Raw genomic sequence first — 21,519 nt, 5'->3', positions numbered from 1 at the left:
TGATTCCAGCACAAGCTGCCGTTAACTTCAGCAGCGGCAGGCTCGAGCCCAGAGCTAGCCGGCCGGCTACTACAATGCCATTCACTTTAGCTACAGAATGCCGTTCACTGTAAGACGAGAGAATTCTCCTTCCCGATGCAGACCTAGATTAGAAAGCTCTTTCCCTCACCTGGTGAGATTTAATGTTTAAGAGTCACTAGCAAGTGTACTAGTGAGACTGACTTAATAGCTACGGAGGTCAGACCATCTCCCATTGAGTAGAGACCGGTTTTCACATGAAAAATCATCCTGCTAGAAATCGTGCCAGGTCAGGAAGGAGTGGGCCTTGGACGCATGGGAGAGGACCCTCCCTGCTTTTGGGGACCAAGAACTTGAAGGCCTCCTGATCTTCTGTAGCAAAAGGTGAAGGGTCCTGGAGATGCTCCCTGTGGGGACAAGCGGAAGTAAACTGTACTCCGCAAAGGCGCTCACACAGGGCCCCCACGGGTTAGCCAGGGACCCTGAGGTTCAGTCTGTGTCTTGTAAACTCAGGAGTCAGCACTTCCAGTGGCATTAAAAGGCTTCCTGGGCAATACCGCTTTATCTCCCCTTAAGTATTTGGCTTTGTTATACAACATGTTTGTTGTTGTGAGAGCTGAGAGGGTGGGCTCTCTACGTGTTGTGAACAAATGGACATGGGGTTGAAAAGCAGCTTGAAATGAATTATGAGACTCTGCTCTAGGGAACGTGGAATGTTCTGGAGCAGTAATGGGTTCAATATGGATGGTGTACAGACACAAGGTTTTTTTTTTTTTTCTTTTTAAAGATTTTATCTATTTATTTGACACAGAGACATCACAAGTAGGCAGAGAGGCAGGCAGAGATAGAGGGGGAAGCAGTCTCCCTGCCGAGCCGAGAGCCCGATGGGGGGCTTGATCCCAGGACCCTGAGATGACCGAGCCGAAGGCAGAGGCTGTAACCTACTGAGCCACCCAGGCGCCCCTACAGACACAAGTATTAAGCAGGAAAGGTCTTACAGAATTTATAAACAATGCTGATGATTCCTAAGTGTTTAGAAGAGAGGAGGCCATGTTCTAAAAATATTTTATAAAAACCCATTACTTGTTTTTAAGACCATCCTGAATTCAGTTTCCTTTGGGCTACATGAGCCTTACATAGACATAAACCTGAATCTTAACAGACCTTTGAGTTTTCCCCACAAATATTTACAATGCCTTGACTACTAAGACAGGAAAGACATTTCAGGTCTTTCATTTAACTAAATTTTTGTGTGGGTTACTTTTAAATATATATGGAAGCATCCACTGAATAATATATTTTCATTTTTCTTAGGTATTTGTGCATTCCCCTTCTTTCATTAGATGCATGAGTCTGTAGGGATGTAGGGTTTCTAGTCTCACAAAGTTGGCAGCACCATATTTGACTTTTTTTTTTTTTAAAGAAAGGCAACACAGGGGTGCCTGGGTGGCTCCACAGGTAAAGCCTCTGCTTTTAGCTCAGGTCATGGTCTCAGGGTCCTGGGATCGAGCCCTGCATTGGGCTCCCTGCTCAGCAGGGAGCCTGCTTCCCTCTTACTCTCTGCCTCCTTGTGATTTCTGTCAAATAAATAAATAAAACTCTTTATATAAAAAATGACGTAAGATGACCAACATAATTATGGAAATGCAGACATTCAGATTTCAGTTTTATGTTGTTAAAAGACTAATGACTTATGCAATAAACAGTATATACATTGGAAAGAACATGAGTTTTGAATCAAACACACGTGGGTTCAAATTCTGTTTATCAGTAAAGTGCCGTATATAATATGGGCAACTTACTATCCAAACTCTAAAATCCTTCATTTATAAAATATAAAACTATTACCTATCTCATTAGACTACTGGGAAAAAGAGAGGAACTCACCAATGTGATGGCAGCTATACCACGGCAATTTCGTAGACAATACAATATCATATTAAAAAACAGTAATGTTAGCATAGAAAGGAATGCAAATTTAAGCAATTTTAAAGACATATAGTCCCAAACATTAAACCAATGAACTATTAAAGCACCAAAAATGAAGTTAGATGTGACTGCCTAAAGGAGGGAACTACAGGGACGTGAGTATATCCACACCCGGTGGTGATCCCGCACATTACTGCACTAAGTCATGAGAGCTGCTGGGCACAGTCAGTACACCGTGTACAGTCAGTACGAGATGCAGTAAGAATGGCACAGACGTTCATGTAGTCTGTACAGATAACTCGTCTCAGGATACACCTTAAGGGTTAAAAATAAAAAGAGGAATCCACACAGTTTCACAGTAGCGCAATTTTGAATAGAAAACATTGGGAATAACCGGAATGGCGAGGCGCAGGGGCCGCGAACTGGGCATGTCAACCTGCGGAAGGTAAGAGAACTAACAACGGTGAGCTTGTGGACTGCACCGACACACATAATACACATATACACATAAAGTGTGTATATATATAAAAAGAGAAAAAAAGATCGAAAAAGAAAAAAAGCATACATATAAAAGGTCTGTGAGTAAAGAACAATTTGCGCACAGCACAGACCAGGCCGGCAGCTGTGACCCGGCAACTGCGCGTGCGTGTGCAAGACGGTGACGGGCCGACGGCGTGGTGAGCAGGACGCTCCAGCTGGTGCGCGGTCACAGGAGGCCTTAAAACACAGATTCCCGCAGACCCCAGGACAACTGACCAGACGCTGGGGAAGCAGTTGTCTTTGGCCAGGAAAACTATCCAGAAGAGGAATTATTGATGTCAAGTTCACTGGTTCTTTTTTACTATAAATTTGCATATATAACTAAAACCCAACAAATTCGATCTCCATTCTTGGGTCTCCATCAGACATTTCCATTTTGAAATCTCCATGTCATTTAGAATTCAATGGCGCCAAAGTAAAATCACAGTTTTGATCACCAAACTAGCCAGACCCAGACCCGCCCTCTGGCGACAGCATGGACACCTTTCATCAGAGCCACTGGCCCAGTCAGCGCCTGTGCACCTGTGAGCGTACGCGAGTGGCTCACCAGCCTGGTCTTCCCTCGGAGTACATCACGGCTTTCTTCCTCCTCACCGTCACCATCCTACCTCGCTCCCTGGTTATGGCTACCACGTACGGAGATCTAGGAAATTTTCTAAAATTTCCTGAATACTTTATGTCGTGGGCTGAATGCTTGTGTCTCCCCAGAATGAACAGCTAAGCCCTGGCCCCTGGTGTAATGGTGATTTGCAGGCAGAGCCTTTGGGAGGGCAGCTGGCTTGTCTGAGGGTATGAGGACAGGAACTGCACGCAGGAATCAGTGTCCCTACAGGAAGAGGAACAGAAAGCTCTATCTCCAGAAGTATGCGCTCAGGCAAGGCCATGTGAACATACAAGGAGAAAGTGGCTGTAAGCCAGGATGTGGGTCCTCATCAGACATCAAATACTTGCATCTTGACCTTGGACTTCCCAGTCTCCAGAACTGTGAGAAACAAATTTCTGCTGTTTAAGCCACCAGGTCTATGGTACTTTGCCGAACCAGCCCAAGACACGTCAATTAGGTTTTATATAGCTTTGTGCAACTTCAAGAGAGGAAATAAAAGAGCTTAACTTTTCCCTCCAAATGAAGTGTCATCTACCCTGAAGCCCATGCTTTCAGAGAAGTCACTTCAGTACAGTACCTGTTGAGGCAGTCGTCCACACAGCCCTTCCCGGAGTCATCCTCTGGCTTCTTACAGTTACATGTGGTGGCCTCGTAACCAGAAAGGGGCTTGACGTCAACGTAGACATCTCGAGAGAAGACAGCAAAGAGTAATTTGTGAACATAGAGGAAATTTTTTAAGTGCCAGGCTAAGAAGAACACTGATGATATAAAGGCAGAAAAAAATAGCTCTCAAGTTACTCACTTGAACGGATTTTTTTATATAGTGGGACATCTGGCTTTTTGTACAGCTAGAAGAAAAAAAAGAGAAAAATCTAGATATAGCATTTAACTTCGAATACCAGACAGCAGCATCAATCACTAAAAATATAAGAAATTATTCACATGCTCTGCTTGTATGGGAATATTTTTAAGAAAGACTTTCTGGGTTGGATACACTTGAGGGAAATTCTTGGTGCTATCACTTTTTACCCTGAAATAAGAAGTGACTTACTGGATCAGGACGAGAGAAACAGATTCAATAAGAGAACGAACGTGGAAGAGCTTCCCGGGAATATGTGCGCGCTGTGGTCGGGCGCACACGCAAACCACCCTGCGGGGAAACCACCCTGCAGGACGAGGCTACTCTTTTCGATACATTAAGACTCACTTTGCCTCTATGAAAAGAAAGGAAAACACTCAGAGGGCTTGCTGAGATGGTCTGGCTAGCACATGAAGTTAAAAAGAGGAGTACCATGGCCTTTTCAGTGTGGGTATTCCAGAAAAACACTTTTCACATTTTAATTAAGGCAATTAATTTAGTGAATACAGGGGAGAGGGAAGGCAGGAAAGGGAAGTCTCATTGCAATTAAGAAGGCATTCAGGGGGAAAAAACAACAACAAGGAAAAAAGGAAGGTATGAGACAGGGGTGATCAGCTGGCCAGTGCTGTCCAGTAAGCGGCAGGACGACGACAGCGGCACTGTAGCCTCGGAGAGGACGGACTGACCCGCGCAAAGCAGTCTACCTCCGTTTCTCAGCAGGACCGTCGGAGCACGGTCTCCTTCACGGTCATGAACTCGGAGACAGGTATCTAACAAACTGATCCTCTTAGAATTCAAGAGAGGCCACCAAGAGAAGAGAATGCAGAGGGGAATGTCCACTGCTTCTGGCTTTCCAAAATTAACTTTGGTGGAGTTTTGGCAAAGGTCAGGAGCTGTTCACCTCCTTTGTATGACAACTTCTATTTCCTGATGCTTGTTCTCAACATGAGGCCTGGCCTACGGCTAACTACAAAAATTGCCAGGGGAAACTTTTCCATTAGGGAAGAAGCAGAGAAAAACAGCGCCTTCCCATTTTTAGTTCCCAACATAAAGATCTTTTAAAAGCGTATGCGTGTTAAACATTTTTCCTGTTTCCTTTGGTAGGAGAGTCTCTTTTGTATGTGAAAAATAAATTCCAAACGATGGGAAGGAGCCAACACAAATAAAGCCTGACATTTCTTAGTGCTGCCGGCAGCGCGTCACAAGCCTCCTGGGATGTGCATCCAACAGGAGCCTCACAGCACGGAGCTCTGCTACCACAGAGGAAGTGCAGACCAGAAACAGAAGTTGCCCAGGAAAGCAGACACTCACTGCTATTCTGAAGTATGAGTAAAGGCAAAGAGGCCACATTAGATATGGATGCAAATTCATTTTTCTTCGTCTCTAACCTTCACAGGGACAGTCTCGATACTTCCTAAGATGAGAGCACAGGGCACAGAGCATAACACGGAGGCGGACCGAGGCTCGCACTCCCCCCCGCCCGCCCCGGAGAAGGAAACCTGAGAGAGGAGGCCGGCCCGGTACCTGGTTGTGCTTCCACTGCCAAAGGATGTCATAGGGGAGCTGGAAGTCAATTCTCTTTTGCCTCAGATACTTTCCTGAAACAAAGAAATACTATCAATTTCAGGAAATTTTATACAAAGGGTCAAACAGCCACAAGATCTAATACGCACTGACTAGAAAAAATAAACATTTAATTTTTAATTTTAGGAACTTTTCTGTCACCAATTTTTCATTTTAGCTACTCTCTATTCCATTGTGCTCCAGGTGGTAAAGGCTGAGGGGATGTTTTGAGAGCAGCCTACATAGAACAATGGACACGGCAAACTTACTACCAAAAAATACACCGGTCATCATGAAGCCAACTAAAACTAACAGTTGTTGGACTGCTAAATTCATTAACTACAGCATCTGGCAGCTGTTCTCCAACATTATTGTACATACTATGAGACTGTCTGTAAAAGCGGGAAGTAAGATTTCCTAAGATAGGAGTCCCTGAATTTAAATAACTCAAGTTTATGATGTTAACCCCCCCAAGAAGTACTGCTCGTCAAAGTCAGAAGCCCCTTCCTGCGTTGAAGAGGACGCTGCGGCTTCCTGACTCTCTGACCTTCCTGCCCTTCAGGAAACTTGCTTCTCGCAGGCAGCTGACCTCCTTGTTACCGGGTATTCACCCCATCACGGACCGACTCCAGCCGAGCCGTTCTCAATGTTCTGCGAATGCGGGGGACCCAAGGGGCAAAGACCGTCTTACCGCTAAGTACCATGCGGCCACGGCTATACCGGTTTCACCGAGGCGCTACACGCCATCTTTACCGCGCGGACGTTTGTCCCAGTGCTGTAAAAGCGATGCTGAGTAAGGCCACTGGCATCTCCGAAGGAATCAAGGCAAGCGGAACGCTGTACTAGAACGGAACTGATGGACATGAACCATGCCAGTGTCTCAAAAGTTCATGTGTTAAGTCTTGACCCGCAAGCCAAACGCGCGGCTCCTCCGCAAGGCGCACGAAGGATGCAGCCGGCACCCGGGCCGCGCCCCGGCGGCCGAGTCCAGCTCGCGCCTGCGCACACGCGAGCTGCGCGAGCTCCTCCCCCGGAACGCGCCCCGTGTCCGGGAAAGCCCGGCCGGGCGACTCCGGTCATGCGGACTCAGAGCACGAGGACGAGCGAAGTGAGTTTGTTACTTCAAGAAACAACGGAACGTTTCTGTTTCCAGTGATAAAACGGAGTCTGAAGTGAATACGGGAGATCTGGAAAACGTGTGTCCAACCACGAGAATCTTTAGTTTTCTTTAAACTTTCCTCCTAAAGCAAGCGGGAGGACGGACCGGTGCGAACGGTTGTGGACGCACGCAGGGAACGCAAGAGCAACACAGTTCAGGGGACCGGAACTTCTTTTTTTTTTTTTTTTTTAATTATTTTTTAAAGATTTTATTTATTTACTTGAGAGAGAGACAGTGAGAGCGAGCATGAGCGAGGAGAAGGTCAGAGGGAGAAGCAGGCTCCCCACGGATCTGGGAGCCTGATGCGGGACTCGATCCCGGGACTCCAGGATCATGACCTGAGCCGAAGGCAGTCGTCCAACCCACTGAGCCACCCAGGCGTCCCAGGGAACCGGAACTTCTTAAGGACCAACACGTGAAGTGGGAACACCACACCTGGGTAGAGAATCCATTTAAATGCCAAGAGAGACCAATGGACTTCAATGGAACAGAAAACAAAAAGTGAACCGATTTCATAGTCTATGATGCAACTCACCTCTAAGGAACTATTACACTCATATTTTGCTAGAGTGTCAAAGAAGAATTATCTGAATTATTAAATACTCCTATCCTATCCTTTATAACATACTTATTACCTACACGGAGACAGATTTCTTCACGTACTTAAGCCAAAGTAACATCATAAGACACTGCCAAAATGGATCAGAAAATTCAGTTGACTTATATTAAACTAGACAACAATGAAATTTGCAAAAATAGAAAATAAAGGCACTTTCTGCATGGAATATTTCTTTGGAAAAGTTATTTCTCATAAAAATATGCTATTTGTGTTAACACATAATGTGTAATGAGTTTATCTGACAAATCTGAAGACACATGAGCATGGATTACAGGTATATTGTGGAGAAGCAACTTGTGGAGTTAGAGCAACACAAGACAAGGTCTGCGCCTGGGAGCAGACCAGAGTCTCCTGCGCAGGGAAGCAAAGCGGAACGCAAGACTGCAGAGTCTGCCGTGAGGAAGCGGAAACAATGTGAAGTCAAAGGTCAGCAAACTCTGGTACATTCAGGTAAGAATACCCAACTGGAGAGATAAAATGAGATACACATTTACTCAAATGGAAACATTCTCCAAGTTGCAAAAAAAGAAAAAATAGGGCATGAACTCATTAAGAAAAAGACACTTTGAAACATTTAAGAGCTATTCGTGGGGGGCCTCGGTGGCTCAGCGGGGTGTGCGGTCACGAGTCTCTCACTGGCCCCACGGGATCTTCTTGAGGTTCTCTACCCTCTCTCTGGCCCTCCCCATGCTCGTGCTCAATCTCTCTTTCAAATGAATAAATAAATCTTAAAAAAAAAAAAATTGGGGGCCTGGTGGCTCAGTCGGTTGGGCAGCCAACTCTTGGTTTTGGTTTAGGTCACGAACTTGGGGTCATGGATGGAGCCCTGCACCAGGCTCCACACTCAGTGGGAAGTCTGCTTGAGACTCCTCCTTACCCCTCTGCCCGAGACCTTGGTTCTGACATGAGTGCTGAAATATTTAAGGGAAGTGTATCATTGTCTGCGATTTACTGCGGCGTGCCCCCCAAACTCAGGTGGACTAACGGACGGATACATAAATCCAAGTCAAATGCTAATGACAGAATTTAGTGATGGGATACTGCACATTCACTACAGAGTATTTTCAATTTTTTGCTTATTGTTTAATTTTTAAAGTTTTTTAAATAGGTTCTACACCCGGCGTGGAGGCCAACCCAGGGCTTGTACCCAGGACGCTGAGATCAAGACTGGAGCCGGAGCCAAAAGTAGACTGCTGAACTGACTGAGCCATCCAGGCGCCCCAGAGGCCTTTGTTTACTGAAAAATTTTACAGTAAATTATTGGAAGACATATTTATAAAGGAAAAAGTTTGAGAGGGTATATACTAAGTTATTATATCTCTAGTAGGGGGAGATTTATCTATAATTCATACCCTTCTCTACAAATTGCTTTGCAAGTATATATTGTTTCTTAACAATATAAATACAATTTTTTAAAAAGACAAAATTGATCTTCAGCAGATATGATAAACCCCTTAAAGAATTGACTCCTTTTTTTTTTTTTTTAAAGATTTTATTTATTTATTTGTCAGAGAGAGAGTGAGCAAGAGCAAGCACAGGCAGACAGAGAGGCAGGCAGAGTCAGAGGGAGAAGCAGGCTCCCTGCTGAGCAAGGAGCCCGATGTGGGACTCGATCCCGGGACGCTGGGATCATGACCTGAGCTGAAGGCAGCTGCTTAACCAACTGAGCCACCCAGGCATCCCTTTTTTTTGCCAGCAGTATCTAATGTGTTTTCTGTAGAAGGTATAAAACAGTGAGGGAGAAGCCAGTAAGTTATAAATTTTTTTTTGAAGATTTTATTTATTTATTTGGCAGAGATCACAAGTAGTCAAGAGAGGCAGGCAGAGAGAGAGAGGGGAGAAGCAGGCCACTTGCTGAGCAGAGAGCCTGACACAGGGCTCCATCCCAGGGCCCTGAGATCACAACCTGAGCTGAAGGCAGAGGCTTAGCTCACTGAACCACCCACGTGCCCCCCGAAGTTATAATTCTTTAAATTATAACTTTATAATTTTTAGAGAAATTAACGCTATAAATTTTAAAAAAGATTTAAATTTAACGTTATAAATTTTTAAAAAGGAATACTTTCTCAATGGGGTACCTGGGTGGGTTGGTCGGTTAAGCGTCTGCCTTTGGCTCAGGTCAAATCCTAGGGTCTTGGGACTGAGCCCCGCACTGGGCTTCCTGCTCCATGGGGAGTCTGCTTCTCACTCTCCTTCTGCCCCCCCGATCTCTCAAATAAAAAAATAAAAATCTTAAAAATTTTAAAAAAGAATACTTTCGAGGTGCCTGGGTGGCTCAGTGGGTTAAGCCTCTGCTTTCAGCTCAGGTTATAATCTTGGGGTCCTGGGATCGAGCCCCGCATCGGGCTCCCTGTTCAGCAGGGAGCCTGCTTCCCCCTCCCTCTCAGACTGCGTCTCTGCCTACTTGTGATCTCTGTCAAATAAAAAAATAAAATCTTAAAATAAATAAATAAATAAATAAATAAAATCTTAAAAAAAATAAAATCTTAAAAAAAAAAAAAAGAATACTTTCTTGGGGTGTCTGGGTGGCTCAGTCAGTTTAGCATCTGACTCTTGGTTTCTGCTCAGATGACAGTCTCATGGGTTGTGACGTGGTGCCCCGATTTGGAAGTGGGAGTTGGCTTGGATACTCTTTCCCTCTGCCCCTTCCCCTGGTTTCTCTTTTTCTCTAAAATAAATTAATAGGGGTGCCTGGCTGGCTCAGTTGGTTGAGGTACTGCCTTCAGCTCAGGTCGTGATCCTGGAGTTGTGAGATCGAGTCCCGCATCAGGCTCCCTGCTCAGCGGGGGGTCTGCTTCTCCCTCTGCCCTTCCCCTCTCATGCTCTCTCATTCTCTCTCTCTCAAATAAATAAAATCTTAAAAAAAAAAAAAAGAAAAGAAAACTGAATTTGTGCAACGAAGTCATTTTCAAGAGGACAGACACTACAGAAGCTCAGAGCCTGTGCTGACCTTGCAATCTGAAAGGGGGAAGTCACGAAGATTTTCTTTCATGAAGTCAAGCCCGACAGGAGGAAGTGACAGCGGACCCCGAGGCGGAACATCACGGCGCAGTCCGCTGTGAGGGCACCGGGCAGAGCGCGTCGCGAAGGTGAGGGCAGTTCCCAACCGAAAGGAGAAAAGTAACAATGTCCTTTTCTAGAAGAGATCTTAAAATTTGACAAAAACTTGGCCTTTTTTTTTTTTAAAGATTTTACTTACTTATTCATCAGAGAGCGAGCGAGAAAGCACACAAGCAGGAGGAACGGCGGGCAGAGGCAGAGGGAGATGCAGGCTCCCCACCCAGCAGGGAGCCCGATGACGCAGGACTCGGACCCAGGACCCTGGGATCATGATCCGACCCGAGCCGAAGGCTTAACCGACTGAGCCACCCAGGCGTCCCTATTGGCTTTTTTTTCTTTTTTAAAACCAAGAATAAAGTGACTGACTCCAGCTAAAGCTCACCTGTAAACTACACACGACCTGAGCACTGGCTTGGAGTATCGTTCGATGACAGCAATTACTCAGGCTGTCTTCCCTGTTCTGTGTAAAGTGTCCCGGGATCTCCCCTAAAAAACCTGTAGCACTATTTCACTGAAAGGAATAGTGTATCAGTGAAATGTGTGCCATTAAGGAGGTTATAAATAATGACCAAGGATACTTATAGGAAACTGTTTAAGTTTCACTGAACAAATCACAAGTAGAATTTGAGCTACTGGTTTTGTCAGCCTGAGGGAACATAGGTGCGACCCAGTGGACATGGACAGTGGGATTTTTCTTCCCAGTGGAAAACTGTCAGCCCCAGGGAAGCAAGGATATTCATCTGTTCTGCTTACTGGTGTGTCCCAAACCTCTAGAAAACTGAGTGATCAAAAAGCAGGTATCGAACAAGTATTTTCCGAATGAATGAGTGCAAACATGTACCCTACGGCATGAGCTTGGACATACAGCCCCAACTGTTCTCATTTATTTATTCATTTACTTAAGATTTTAAACATTTTTGGGGCACCTGGGTGGCTCAGTGGGTTGTACCTCTGCCTTTGGCTTGGGTCATGATCTCAGGGTCCTGGGATCGAGCCCCACATCGGGCTCTCTGCTCAACAGGGAGCCTGCTTCCCCCTCTCTCTCTGCCTGCCTCTCTGCCTGCTTGTGATCTGTCAAGTAAACAAATAAAATCTTCAAAAAACTTAAAAAAAATTTTTAGTAAGCTCTACACTTAACGTGGAGCTCCAACTCACAACCCTGAGATCACGTCACCTGCTCCTGGGGACAGAGCCAGCGGTGTGTCCCCACTGTTTTCTCTCAACCCTGTGAAGCAGCAGATCACCCTTTCCTGCGGGTTTGTTTCAGGACAAGTGCTCCCTCAAGTCCTGCTGCCTCCACTGTTTCTGGAATTAAGTTCTTCCTATGCACAATCTCCCCTTCCTGCCTTTCTCCCCAGCACACCAGCTAACTCATCTCCCCTCCGACTCACTGCGATGTCCGTGCACCCGGGACGGGGCTCGCCTACGGTGCGCAGGGCGACGGGGCCGCAGCGGGGTTCACCGCGGTCACCGTGCTGTGCCCCACAGCCTCTGCGCGGGCCTGGCGTGCGGCTTCCAACTGCGGCCCGTCTTTCTCCCGTCACCCCTCCTCATGCCCCTTGCTTCTGGTAACCACAAAGCTGATCACCAGCCCCCCCTTTTACAACAGATTTTTGCTTTGTTATTATTGTATTTTCAAGTCATCTCTACATCACCATGGTGTTCGAACCCACAACCCCCAGAGCGAGGCTCGCGTGCTCTCCGACCAGGCCAGCCAGGCGCCCGGCCCAGGTGCCCCCCTCTGAGTTTGCTTTTCCGATTCCACATGCGCGGGAGACTATGAACTATTTGTCTTTGGCTTATTTCACCGAACATGATGCCCTCGAGGTCCATCCATGTTGTCACAAATGGCAAGACTCTTTCTCTTTTTTCTCTCTTCCCCTCTTTTCAAACAAAGCCCAGGAGAGCTGCCTCTTCTCTATCTGCCCGGCGGCTTGCACGGCTGCCGACCGCAGACGACGCGGCTGCGGGCACGGGGCAGACGTCAGAGCGAGTGTTTGCGTTTCCTTCGGATACGGTCCCGGAAGTGGCGCTGCCGGACCACATGATCACTCTATTTTTCATTTTCTGAGGATCCTCCATACATTTTCCGTAAGGGCCAGACCAACAGTTCCTTAAGTACAACCGGCTCCTCGTGCTCTCACGTCCCCGCGCGCCGCTTCTCTCAGCTGAAACCGAATTCTCTCAACCGACTTATACCATTGCCTCAGTTGTCTTTTTAAGTTTTATTTATTCAAGTAAGGTCTATATCCAACACGGGGCTCAAACTCGTGACCCCAAGATCAAGAGTCGCATGCCCTACTGACTGAGCCAGCCGGGCGCCCCCCACCTGCCTCACTTTAAACCCCACTTGAAAAGTCTGTAACTTTAACACAGCTTCGTCCACTACCACATTCGACCCTGATTACTAGAGCGGCTCCGTTCTGCGCGGTAGTTGGTGTAATGAAATGTGTCCCCTTTGCTTCCACGTTTGTACATTCTGTGCTCTTCTCTGTCCATGTCATACAGTCTATTTATCATATATCCGATAAGCGACTGATACCCAGGATCCGTGTGGAACTCCTGAGGCTCAACAAGGAACAGATGACTCAATTCAAAAGTGGACAAGCCCCGAGCACACGTCACTGCAGATAGACGAATGGCCGAGAGCGCGTGAAGAGCTGCTCAGCGTCACTATTAGGGAAATGCAAATCAGAACCACAGGGGACACCGCTGCACGCCCACCGGGATGGCTACTAGGAAAAGTCACACAAAGTGACGAGCATTACTGAGGACGTGTGGACACAGCTCTCAAGACTGGCTGGCGGCAGTGAAGGTGGAGCAGCCGCCGTGCGAACAGCACAGCCATTCCCGAAATCAAGCGGAGACGCACCGGAGGAGCCAGCAGCCCCACCGCTGGGCACACACACAAAAGAACTGAACGCGGGATCCTCAACAGAGAATGGTAAACCAAGGTTCACAGCAGCATTATTCACAGCTGGAAAAAGGAGGAAACCAGAGAGACATCCGTCAGCGGATGAAGGGATAAACAAAATACAGAGCGTGGGTACCGGGGAGACTACGCAACTTTACGAAGGGCGAACGCTTCACACGAGCTACAACACAGAAGAACCCCGAGGGCATTATGCTAAGTGAAATACGGTAGACCCCAAAGGACAATATTGTAATGACTCCACCATACGAGACACCTAAATAGTCAAATTCACAGGGATAAAAAGAACAGCAGTTACCAGAGGCTGGGGCAATGGGCAATTATCATTTAATGGGCACCGAGTTCTGCTCTGGGATGATGAAAAAATTCTGGAGAGGAATGGGGTCATGGCCACAAAATAATGTGAACGTGCTCAATGGAAAATGCAAATTCTAAGTTACGCATATCTTACGACGAGTTAAAAATATTAATGACATAATGCACCAAAACCCACTGTATGCTTTAAATGGGTGACCTGTAGGATATGTGAATTATGCCTCAGTGCATTTTAAAAAAATACAGCAGTGTTAAAATTTTGTGCTTCATTTATTAAAGAGTTACTTGGGAGATTCCCAAGGAGAAGGAAAGCCTACCACATATGCCCATAAATGTACTTACTGTTCCTTCTGGTATTTCTTTCCTGTTTAGACCTTCCTTACCCAGGGGAGGTCTACTGGCAACACTTCTTTAGACATTCTCCTTCCTCTAGGAAGGCCGTGACTCCCATTTCATTCCTGAAGGATTCTTTCGCCGGGCTAGACACGTCCTCTTTCGGCACTTGGAAAACATTTTGCCATCTCCCTGGACGCAGGCCAGCACTCCCCTACTGTCTGAACCGCCCTCCGCTGACGGGCAGGGGTCCACTTCTCTGCGACTCACAGTGGCCGGGTCTGCGGCGGGCTGAGCTCCGACAAGGCTGTGCGCCGCACAGGGGTCTCCTCAGGTGTGTCCTGCTGGGCTCCGTCGTCGACTTCCATGGAGCTTCCTGTCCGTTGCCGAACCTGCGAAGTCTCCAGCCATTACCCACCCGAGTCGTGTTCATCTCTGTGCTCCCTCCTCCTTCGGGACGCGGAGGACAGGCCCGCCCGTGGCCGGGACGGGTCGGGCTCTTGTCTTCTCAGGTCCGCGCTCTCTGCCGCTCAGACGGTCCTGGGTTCTTCCTCCTCCTTCATCTCGCTGCCAAGAGCGCCCCTAAGCCTTGGCTGCATCCTCCAGCTCTAGGATTCCGACTTGGCCCTTCCTTCCCTCTCCGTGCTGAGGCTTTCTGTTGCTTCTGCGCTTCATGCGTATTCATTACTGCTTGCTGGAGTGTGTGTGTGTTGGGGGGGGCATAGTTTTTACAAAAGAAATCTAAATGCTTTAAGGTCTTTTTTGGGTGGTTCTAACCTCCTGATGTTGGCATGTACCGATTGCCTTTTAAAGTTCAGTTTAAGGGGCACCTGGTGGCTCCGTGAGTTGAGCGTCTGCCTTTGGCTCAGGTCACGGTCCCGGGGTCCTGGGATCGAGCCCCGCCTTGGGGAGTCTGCTTTTCTCTCTCCCTCTGCCTCTGCTCATGTCTGTGCTCTTTCTTTGGTTTGTTCTCTCAAATTAATAAAATCTTAATAAAAAACTGTTTAAGATCTCCCTGGTTCTTAGTATGACATACGATTTTCACTTTAAACCTAGACATTTATCATGTTACCAGGTTCTGAATTTTACATAAACCTTCTATTTTGGCTGGCCTTTCCCAAAACCGCTCCAGCAAGAGAAGGGAGTCAGATGTCCAGACTACCAGTTCGGAGCCCCCCCCCCACTTGACCTCCACTGAGACCCAAGTGCTGGTAGGTCAGTACTGCTGGGGGATGGTGGGAGGGGCCGGGTTATTACTGGAGGATGGTTGAAGTCCCGAATCCTGTGGCCTTCCCCTGTCATCAGACAGGCTGGTGGACCACGGTAGGACACCCATTACCTCCGACTGGGAAGGGAAGCTGAGGCTCCCCACGGGCACCTGTGGGGAGGGAACAGTTTTTCTGCCGTGTCTGACCGGAGGACGGAGGATACGGTCTAAAAGTTTCCCATCTTGCGAGGCTGACTCTTCCCTACTCCTCGCTGCAGAAAGCAGGCCTTTCTTCACGGGCGTTTTTTGTGCCCAGCAGCATTTCCAGGTGGCTCCTCAAGGTTTTACCTCAGTATGACGAGGCGAGACAACTCCAAGGACTTGAACCCTCAGTCCTAGTTGGTCTGCCTCCTCCTCTCCACTTTTTAGAGTCTCCTTTTTTTTTTTTTTTTAAAGATTTTATTTATTTGACAGAGAGAGAGAGATCACAGGTAGGCAGAGAGGCAGGCAGAGAGAGAGGAGGAAGCAGGTTCCCTGCTGAGCACAGAGCCCGATGCGGGACTCGATCCCAGGACCCTGGGATCATGACCTGAGCCGAAGGCAGAGGCTTTAACCCGCTGAGCCCCAGGCGGCCCTAGAGACTCCTTTTTATATAGGATATGGAGAACATGACATTATAATAAGACATTTTTACTCATATTTAACAGAACAGGGAAAAGTATACCTACTTCATTTTCCAGGAGGCGAAAGCATGTCAATCCTAATCTTTTTCCCTGTTAGCTGCTGCTCATAGTCCGTACAGGAACGCACTGTCTGTGTGTCCGCTGGGCTGACGGACATCTGGACTATCTCTAGTTTATGCCATGACGAATGACGGTGTCATGAACATTCTTACAGACGTATGTCCTGATTTCTCTCTGGTAGGTTTGTTTACTCTTATAAAAGCTGCCAGAGCTTTAGTTTTCTTTTAAAGATTTTACTTACTTATTTGAGAGAAAGAACATGAGCAGGGGAGGGCAGAGGGAGAGGAAGAAGTAGACTTTCTACTGAGCAGAGAGCTGGACTCGGGGCTCGATCCCAGGACCCTGAGATCATGACCTGAGCTGAAGGCAGAGGCTTAACCCACTGAGCCACCCAGGCGCCCCTGCCAGGGCTTTTTAAAAAAAAAGTGGTGCCATTTTACTCTCCCACAGTTGTCTGTAAACACTGTGGTTATGCCAACTCATGATAGCTTTCGTTTGCAGTTCTTTGATGAGTTATGGTGGATGAGAATTTTACACGCAGGTTGTGGAGATATCCTATGCTTTCTTCTAGAAACTTCGTAATTCTGGCATTTACATTTCAGCCTGCGACCCGCGCCAGGCCGAGCCTGGCCCTGCTGCCAGGCCAGTGTCAGAGCTGAGCCGCTGGCACCGGACATCACCCGGGCCGCACGGGCCGCAGCACATCCTGCTCGGTGGCTCTGGTGCCTGCACGCAAATGCAACGACCACAACATGTGGGTCTCCTTCTGGGCTATCTACTCTGTCCCACAGACCAGTTCTACTGGCACGTCACTTTATTATCTTAGCGCGTGAGCAGGGGGCGGAGGGGGCGGAGGGGGCGGAGGGAGAGAATCCCAAGCCGACTCCACTCAGCACGGAGCCTGATATGGGGCTCAATTTCAAGACCCCAAGTTCATGACCCGAGCTGAAAACAAGAGTCAGATGCCCAACCAAAAGAGCCTCCCAAGGACCCCTATTTATTAAAAAAAAAAGTATTATTACTGTTTTTTTTAGAGGGCTCTATGCCAATATGGGGCTTGAACTCATGACCCTGAGATCAAAAGTTGTGTGCTCTACCTATGCCCTTCTAAAGCTAATTTAAAGTTTAAACTTGCTCTATAATTACTCTGGCCGATAATGCAAGTCTTGGGGCAACAAGAAGACATTTCTAAAAGATCACTTCGCATGTTCTGGGTTCTTCGCCTCTCCGTATAAATTTCAGAAAAATCAGCTCATCCGTTTTTACAGAAGAGCCTGCTGGTCACAAGCTACCCTGCATGGAATGTAACGACGTTTCTAAATGTGGCATATTTCTCCATGTACTTAGGTCTAATTTAATCTCGCTGATAAATGTTTTAATTTTCAGTATAAAGTTTTTGCCTATTTTTGGATAAATTTATTTCTAATTACTTCAGTTTTATTACACTATTTTTTAAAAATAGACTTTATATTTTAGAGCAGTTTTAGGTTCAAAGCAGTACTGAGCAACAGACAGGGATTTCCAAAATACACACTGCCCCCACACACCGCAGCCTAGCCCGTCGCCGACAGCCCTGACCAGAGCGGCACGCTGGTTAACAGCTACTGAACCACACAGACGCGTCATTCTCACGGAGTCACAGTTTACGTGAGGGCTCACTCTTGTTCATGCTATGGCTGGGAGACATGTAGTAATGACAGGCATCCAACCACTACTGTGTCATACAGAAGAGCGTCACTGACCTAAAAATCTCTGCTCTGTGGACCCATCCTTACTTTACCCTCAGCCGCTGATATTATCAATGTCTCCATGGTTCTGGCTTTTCCAGAACATCACACAGTGGAACCATACACTATGTAGCCTTTCCACACTGGTTTCTTCCACTCAGCACGATGATTTCAACGTCTCTCAGTGTCTTTTCAGGGCTTGACAGCTCATCTCGTATTAGTGTGGGTGACATCCCATCGCCTGGCTGTGCTGGTTCACTGCTCGCCGACAAGGACAGCTCGGTAGCTTCTGAGTTTAGGGAGCCACGAGCAAAGTGGCTGTGCAATGCACGGGCGCAGCTGATCACACAGACAGTTCTCAGCTTCTCTGGGTAATCACCAAGGACCAGCCTCGCCGGCAGGTACGGTAAGGGCAGGCTATTTTGTGAGAATACGAGTGGATTCTTAGATACGGATTTTTGTTTCCAGTAACTGTGCTAAAAGGCAGTAACAGGCTGTGGGGTACTTCTCTGGATTTAATCATCACGTAATGTGTGAGCAGAACAGTTTCACTTCTTCCTTCCCAAACTTTATGACTCCTATTCATCTCCTGCCTTACTGCGCCGGCTGGAGTATCCCGAGTAACGCAGACAGAAGCAGCGAGGGTGGCCGTTTTGACCTTCTTTCCGATTTCAGGAGGACACACTGCGTACTTCACCAGTAGCTGTAATGCTCCCTTGCGATGCCTTCTGTGCGACCGGGGAAATGCCCTTCTACCCCCAAGAGTTCCTGCCTGCATGTCTACACAGTCTATGCTCAACTTCCTTCTGTAGCTGTTTCTTCCCATCGAGTTTTTGTCAGGTTCTTTACCAGGATTATGTTAGCCTCACAGAGTAAGCTGGGGAAGTGTCCTCTACTTTCTGGAAGCTTTCGTGTAAGGCTGGCGTTGTTTTTTCTCAGTGATGGAACAGCTCACAATGGAAGCCATTTCGTTCTGCCATTTTTTACGTGTAGGATTTGATAAAGAACTAAATTTCCTTAAATGATACTGGCTATTCAGACATTCTGAAATTCTATTTCTTTTTGAATTAGTTAAGCTATATATTTTAAGGGATTTACCCATTTCATATACATTGCTAAGTGAACTGGCATGAAGTTATTCCTAACATCTCCGTACCAGCCCCTTCATAACCGCAGGACCGACCAACCTGATGGTTCGCGTGGCCTCTTACCTGCTGCCGTTTGCCGCTTCCAGAGCTTCGATTCTGTCGCACTTTTTGAACTTGTTTCCTTACTGTCTGTTCAGTATCTTATCGACTTCCACTCTTTATGATTTCCGTCTTTCTACAGATACCTGCTTTCTAGAAATGAGTGGGATGGCTTTGCCCTTCTCACTGTCACTTACAGCAAATCAAGGGGAAAGGGTATTCGCTCCGTGTCAAGTGCAACGCCAATGTTCCTTGATCCTCACAGCCCAGGCACGCGGAGACGCGGAGACGCAGCTCAGGTCGCCCGGCTGGAAGATGGGGGTGGGGAGCAAGCCGTGGAGTCCGACTCGCAGGGGTGTGCAGGCCCCCAAGGCCACCTTCAGGGTTGCTGGCTAACAGCTGCATTTCATTCAACAGCCAAAGGATACAAAGCAGACGTAGTAAAGGGGAAAAGCGCACTGGGCAAAACGGAGGAAATGAGGCATAAGCTTGTACAAATTCTCCCCTGCCTTGGCAATACACTGGGACAAGAGATATGAAATGTCTACCAAGAACGGTCATTACAGATTCAGTGCCCAAGGTTTTGAGGGTTTTGTCTCAATATTACGTATGTTTTCATGCTTAAATTCTTTCATTGAACCTATGCCCTTAATCCACACATAAGTGTTTCAATTCATATTTAAAAGTACCAGTGAGGGGCGGGGAAGCTGGGTGATGGGCCAGAAGGCAGGTGGGCAATGTAACGAGCGCTGGGTATGACAGTAAGACTGATGTATCACTGACCTCTACCACTGAAACTAATGATACATTACACGTTAATTAACTGAATTTAAATAAGAAAAAATACCTTTCAGTGTAAGACTCAAGGCATCAGCACCAGAATTTTTCTTTTGCATTGGGTAATCACTATAATTTTGATTAACATATGCCTGATTAAAACAATGTAACTACACTTTCAAGATAACACTTTCTGAGGCATAATTTACATACCAAAAAGTACATTCTTTTTTGGGTTTTAGTACATGGAGCTCTGGTGATGATCAATTTTCTGTATCAACTTGGCTCAATTACAGTACACATAGAGCTGGTGTCTGTAAAGGTTAACTCTTAGATGAAATTAACATTTAAATTACTAAATTGTGAGTCAAGCAGATCACCCTCCATAATGTGGGTGGGATCATCCAAACAGCTGAAGGCCTTAGTAAGAAAACAGACTGACCTCCCACGCCTTGACCCTCCCCTGGTCTCCATGCTTCCAGCCCGCCCTGTAGAGTTTGGACGTGCCAGTTGCCAAGACGGTGTGAATGGCAACCTTAAAATAAATCTCCAGAGGAGTCCCCTGCTGGCAGTCAGTACAGGGTTTTAACTCTTGATCTCAGGGTCTTGAGTTCAAGCCTCACACTGGGCATAGAGCTTACTTAAAAAATTATACATCAAGTAAAATGTTGTCACAAATGAAATCTATTTTTAAAGAAACCCCTTCTCAGGGCACCTGGGTAACTCAATCATTAAGCGTCTGTCTTCAGCTCAGGTCATGGTCTCAGGGTCCTGGGATCAAGCCCCTTGTTGGGCTCTCTGCTCAGCGGGGAGCCTGCTTCTTGCGCTCCCTCTGCCTGCTGCTCCCCTGCTTGTGCTCATCCACTCTCTATCAAATAAATAAAATCTTAAAACAAAACAAACCCAAACCCTCTCTATTAAAATGAGAAGGGTGGGAACATAGTTAAAAAAAAGAAATCCAGATTTGGGGGCACCTGGCTGGCTCAGTCGATGGAGCGTATGACTCTTGATCTCAGGGTCATGAGTTTGAGCCCTGAACTAGGTATAGAGATTACTTAAAAAATAAATCTTAAAAAGAAAAGAAAAAAGGAATCATAAAGCACATGGCATTTTGTGATTACTCTTTTTTAAAAAAAATATATTTTTAAAGATTTTTATTTATTTATTTGACAGACAGAGATTACAAGTAGGCAGAGGAGATTAGGCAGAGAGAGAGGAGGAAGCAGGCTCCCTGCCGGGCAAAGAGCCCGATGCAGGGCTCGATCCCAGGACTCTGGGACCATGACCTGAGCCGAAGGCAGAGGCTTTAACCCACTGAGCCACCCAGGCGCCCCGTGATTACCCTCTCTTACCCAGAGTAATGTTTTCACTTTGCCCATTTTGGTACCTATCTCCGTACCTCACTTCTTTATTTCTTTTTAAATTTAAGGTTTTATTTATTTGACAGGGAGAGAGAGAGAGTACAAGCAGGGGAAGTACACTGCCCACTGAGCAGAGAGTTCGACGTGGGGCTCAATCCCAAGACCTTGGGGTCATGACCTGAGCCAAAGGCAGCCGTTTAACAGACTGAGCCCCCTGGTGACCCTCAGTACCTCATTTCTGGGTACTGCCCAAGAGCACCCCGTGGTGAGCACAGACCACATTCTGTTAATCCATTATCCACTGTGGGAAACTCGCTTCCACCTGTCGGCTACTACGAATGCTGCTGTTACGAACATCTCTAAGTTCTTGTGGGACATGATGTGTTCCGTTCTACTGGGCAGATGCTTACCAGCACAACTGCTGGGTCATATGGTAACTTCTTGAGGAACTGCCAAAATGTTTTCCAAAGAGGGTTATACCACTTCACATTCTCAACAACAATGTCTGAGGTTTCGAATTTCTTCACATTGTGCATCAATCCTTTAATTAAAGCCACCCTAGCGGGTGTGAGAGGGTCTCTCATTG

General features: G+C 46.9%; 1 protein-coding gene across 10 annotated transcripts in view; it reads right to left on the bottom strand.

Moving 5' to 3' along the window:
* The window catches only part of ASH1L (ASH1 like histone lysine methyltransferase), a 183,478-nt gene that overhangs the window by 29,754 nt on the left and 132,205 nt on the right, over positions 1-21,519 (bottom strand). For all 10 annotated transcript variants that reach the window (XR_201234.3, XM_045086805.1, XM_045086802.1 and 7 more), the window contains 3 exons: positions 5,475-5,548; positions 3,894-3,939; positions 3,669-3,777 (listed from right to left, as the gene is read on the bottom strand). Coding sequence is in view for 9 of the 10 variants with exons in the window: in XM_045086805.1 (XP_044942740.1) it covers positions 3,669-3,777; positions 3,894-3,939; positions 5,475-5,548 (229 nt within the window). In the remaining variant the exon portion in view is untranslated. The remainder of the gene's footprint in view (positions 1-3,668; positions 3,778-3,893; positions 3,940-5,474; positions 5,549-21,519) is intronic.

Source organism: Mustela putorius, unplaced genomic scaffold (genome assembly GCF_011764305.1).
Source record: "Mustela putorius furo isolate JIRA1106 unplaced genomic scaffold, ASM1176430v1.1 tig00000997_pilon_pilon_pilon, whole genome shotgun sequence".
In the NCBI taxonomy this organism is placed as follows: Eukaryota; Metazoa; Chordata; class Mammalia; order Carnivora; family Mustelidae; genus Mustela; species Mustela putorius.
Note: the sequence above shows the minus strand (reverse complement) of the source record. Positions and strands in the feature narration are given on the sequence as shown.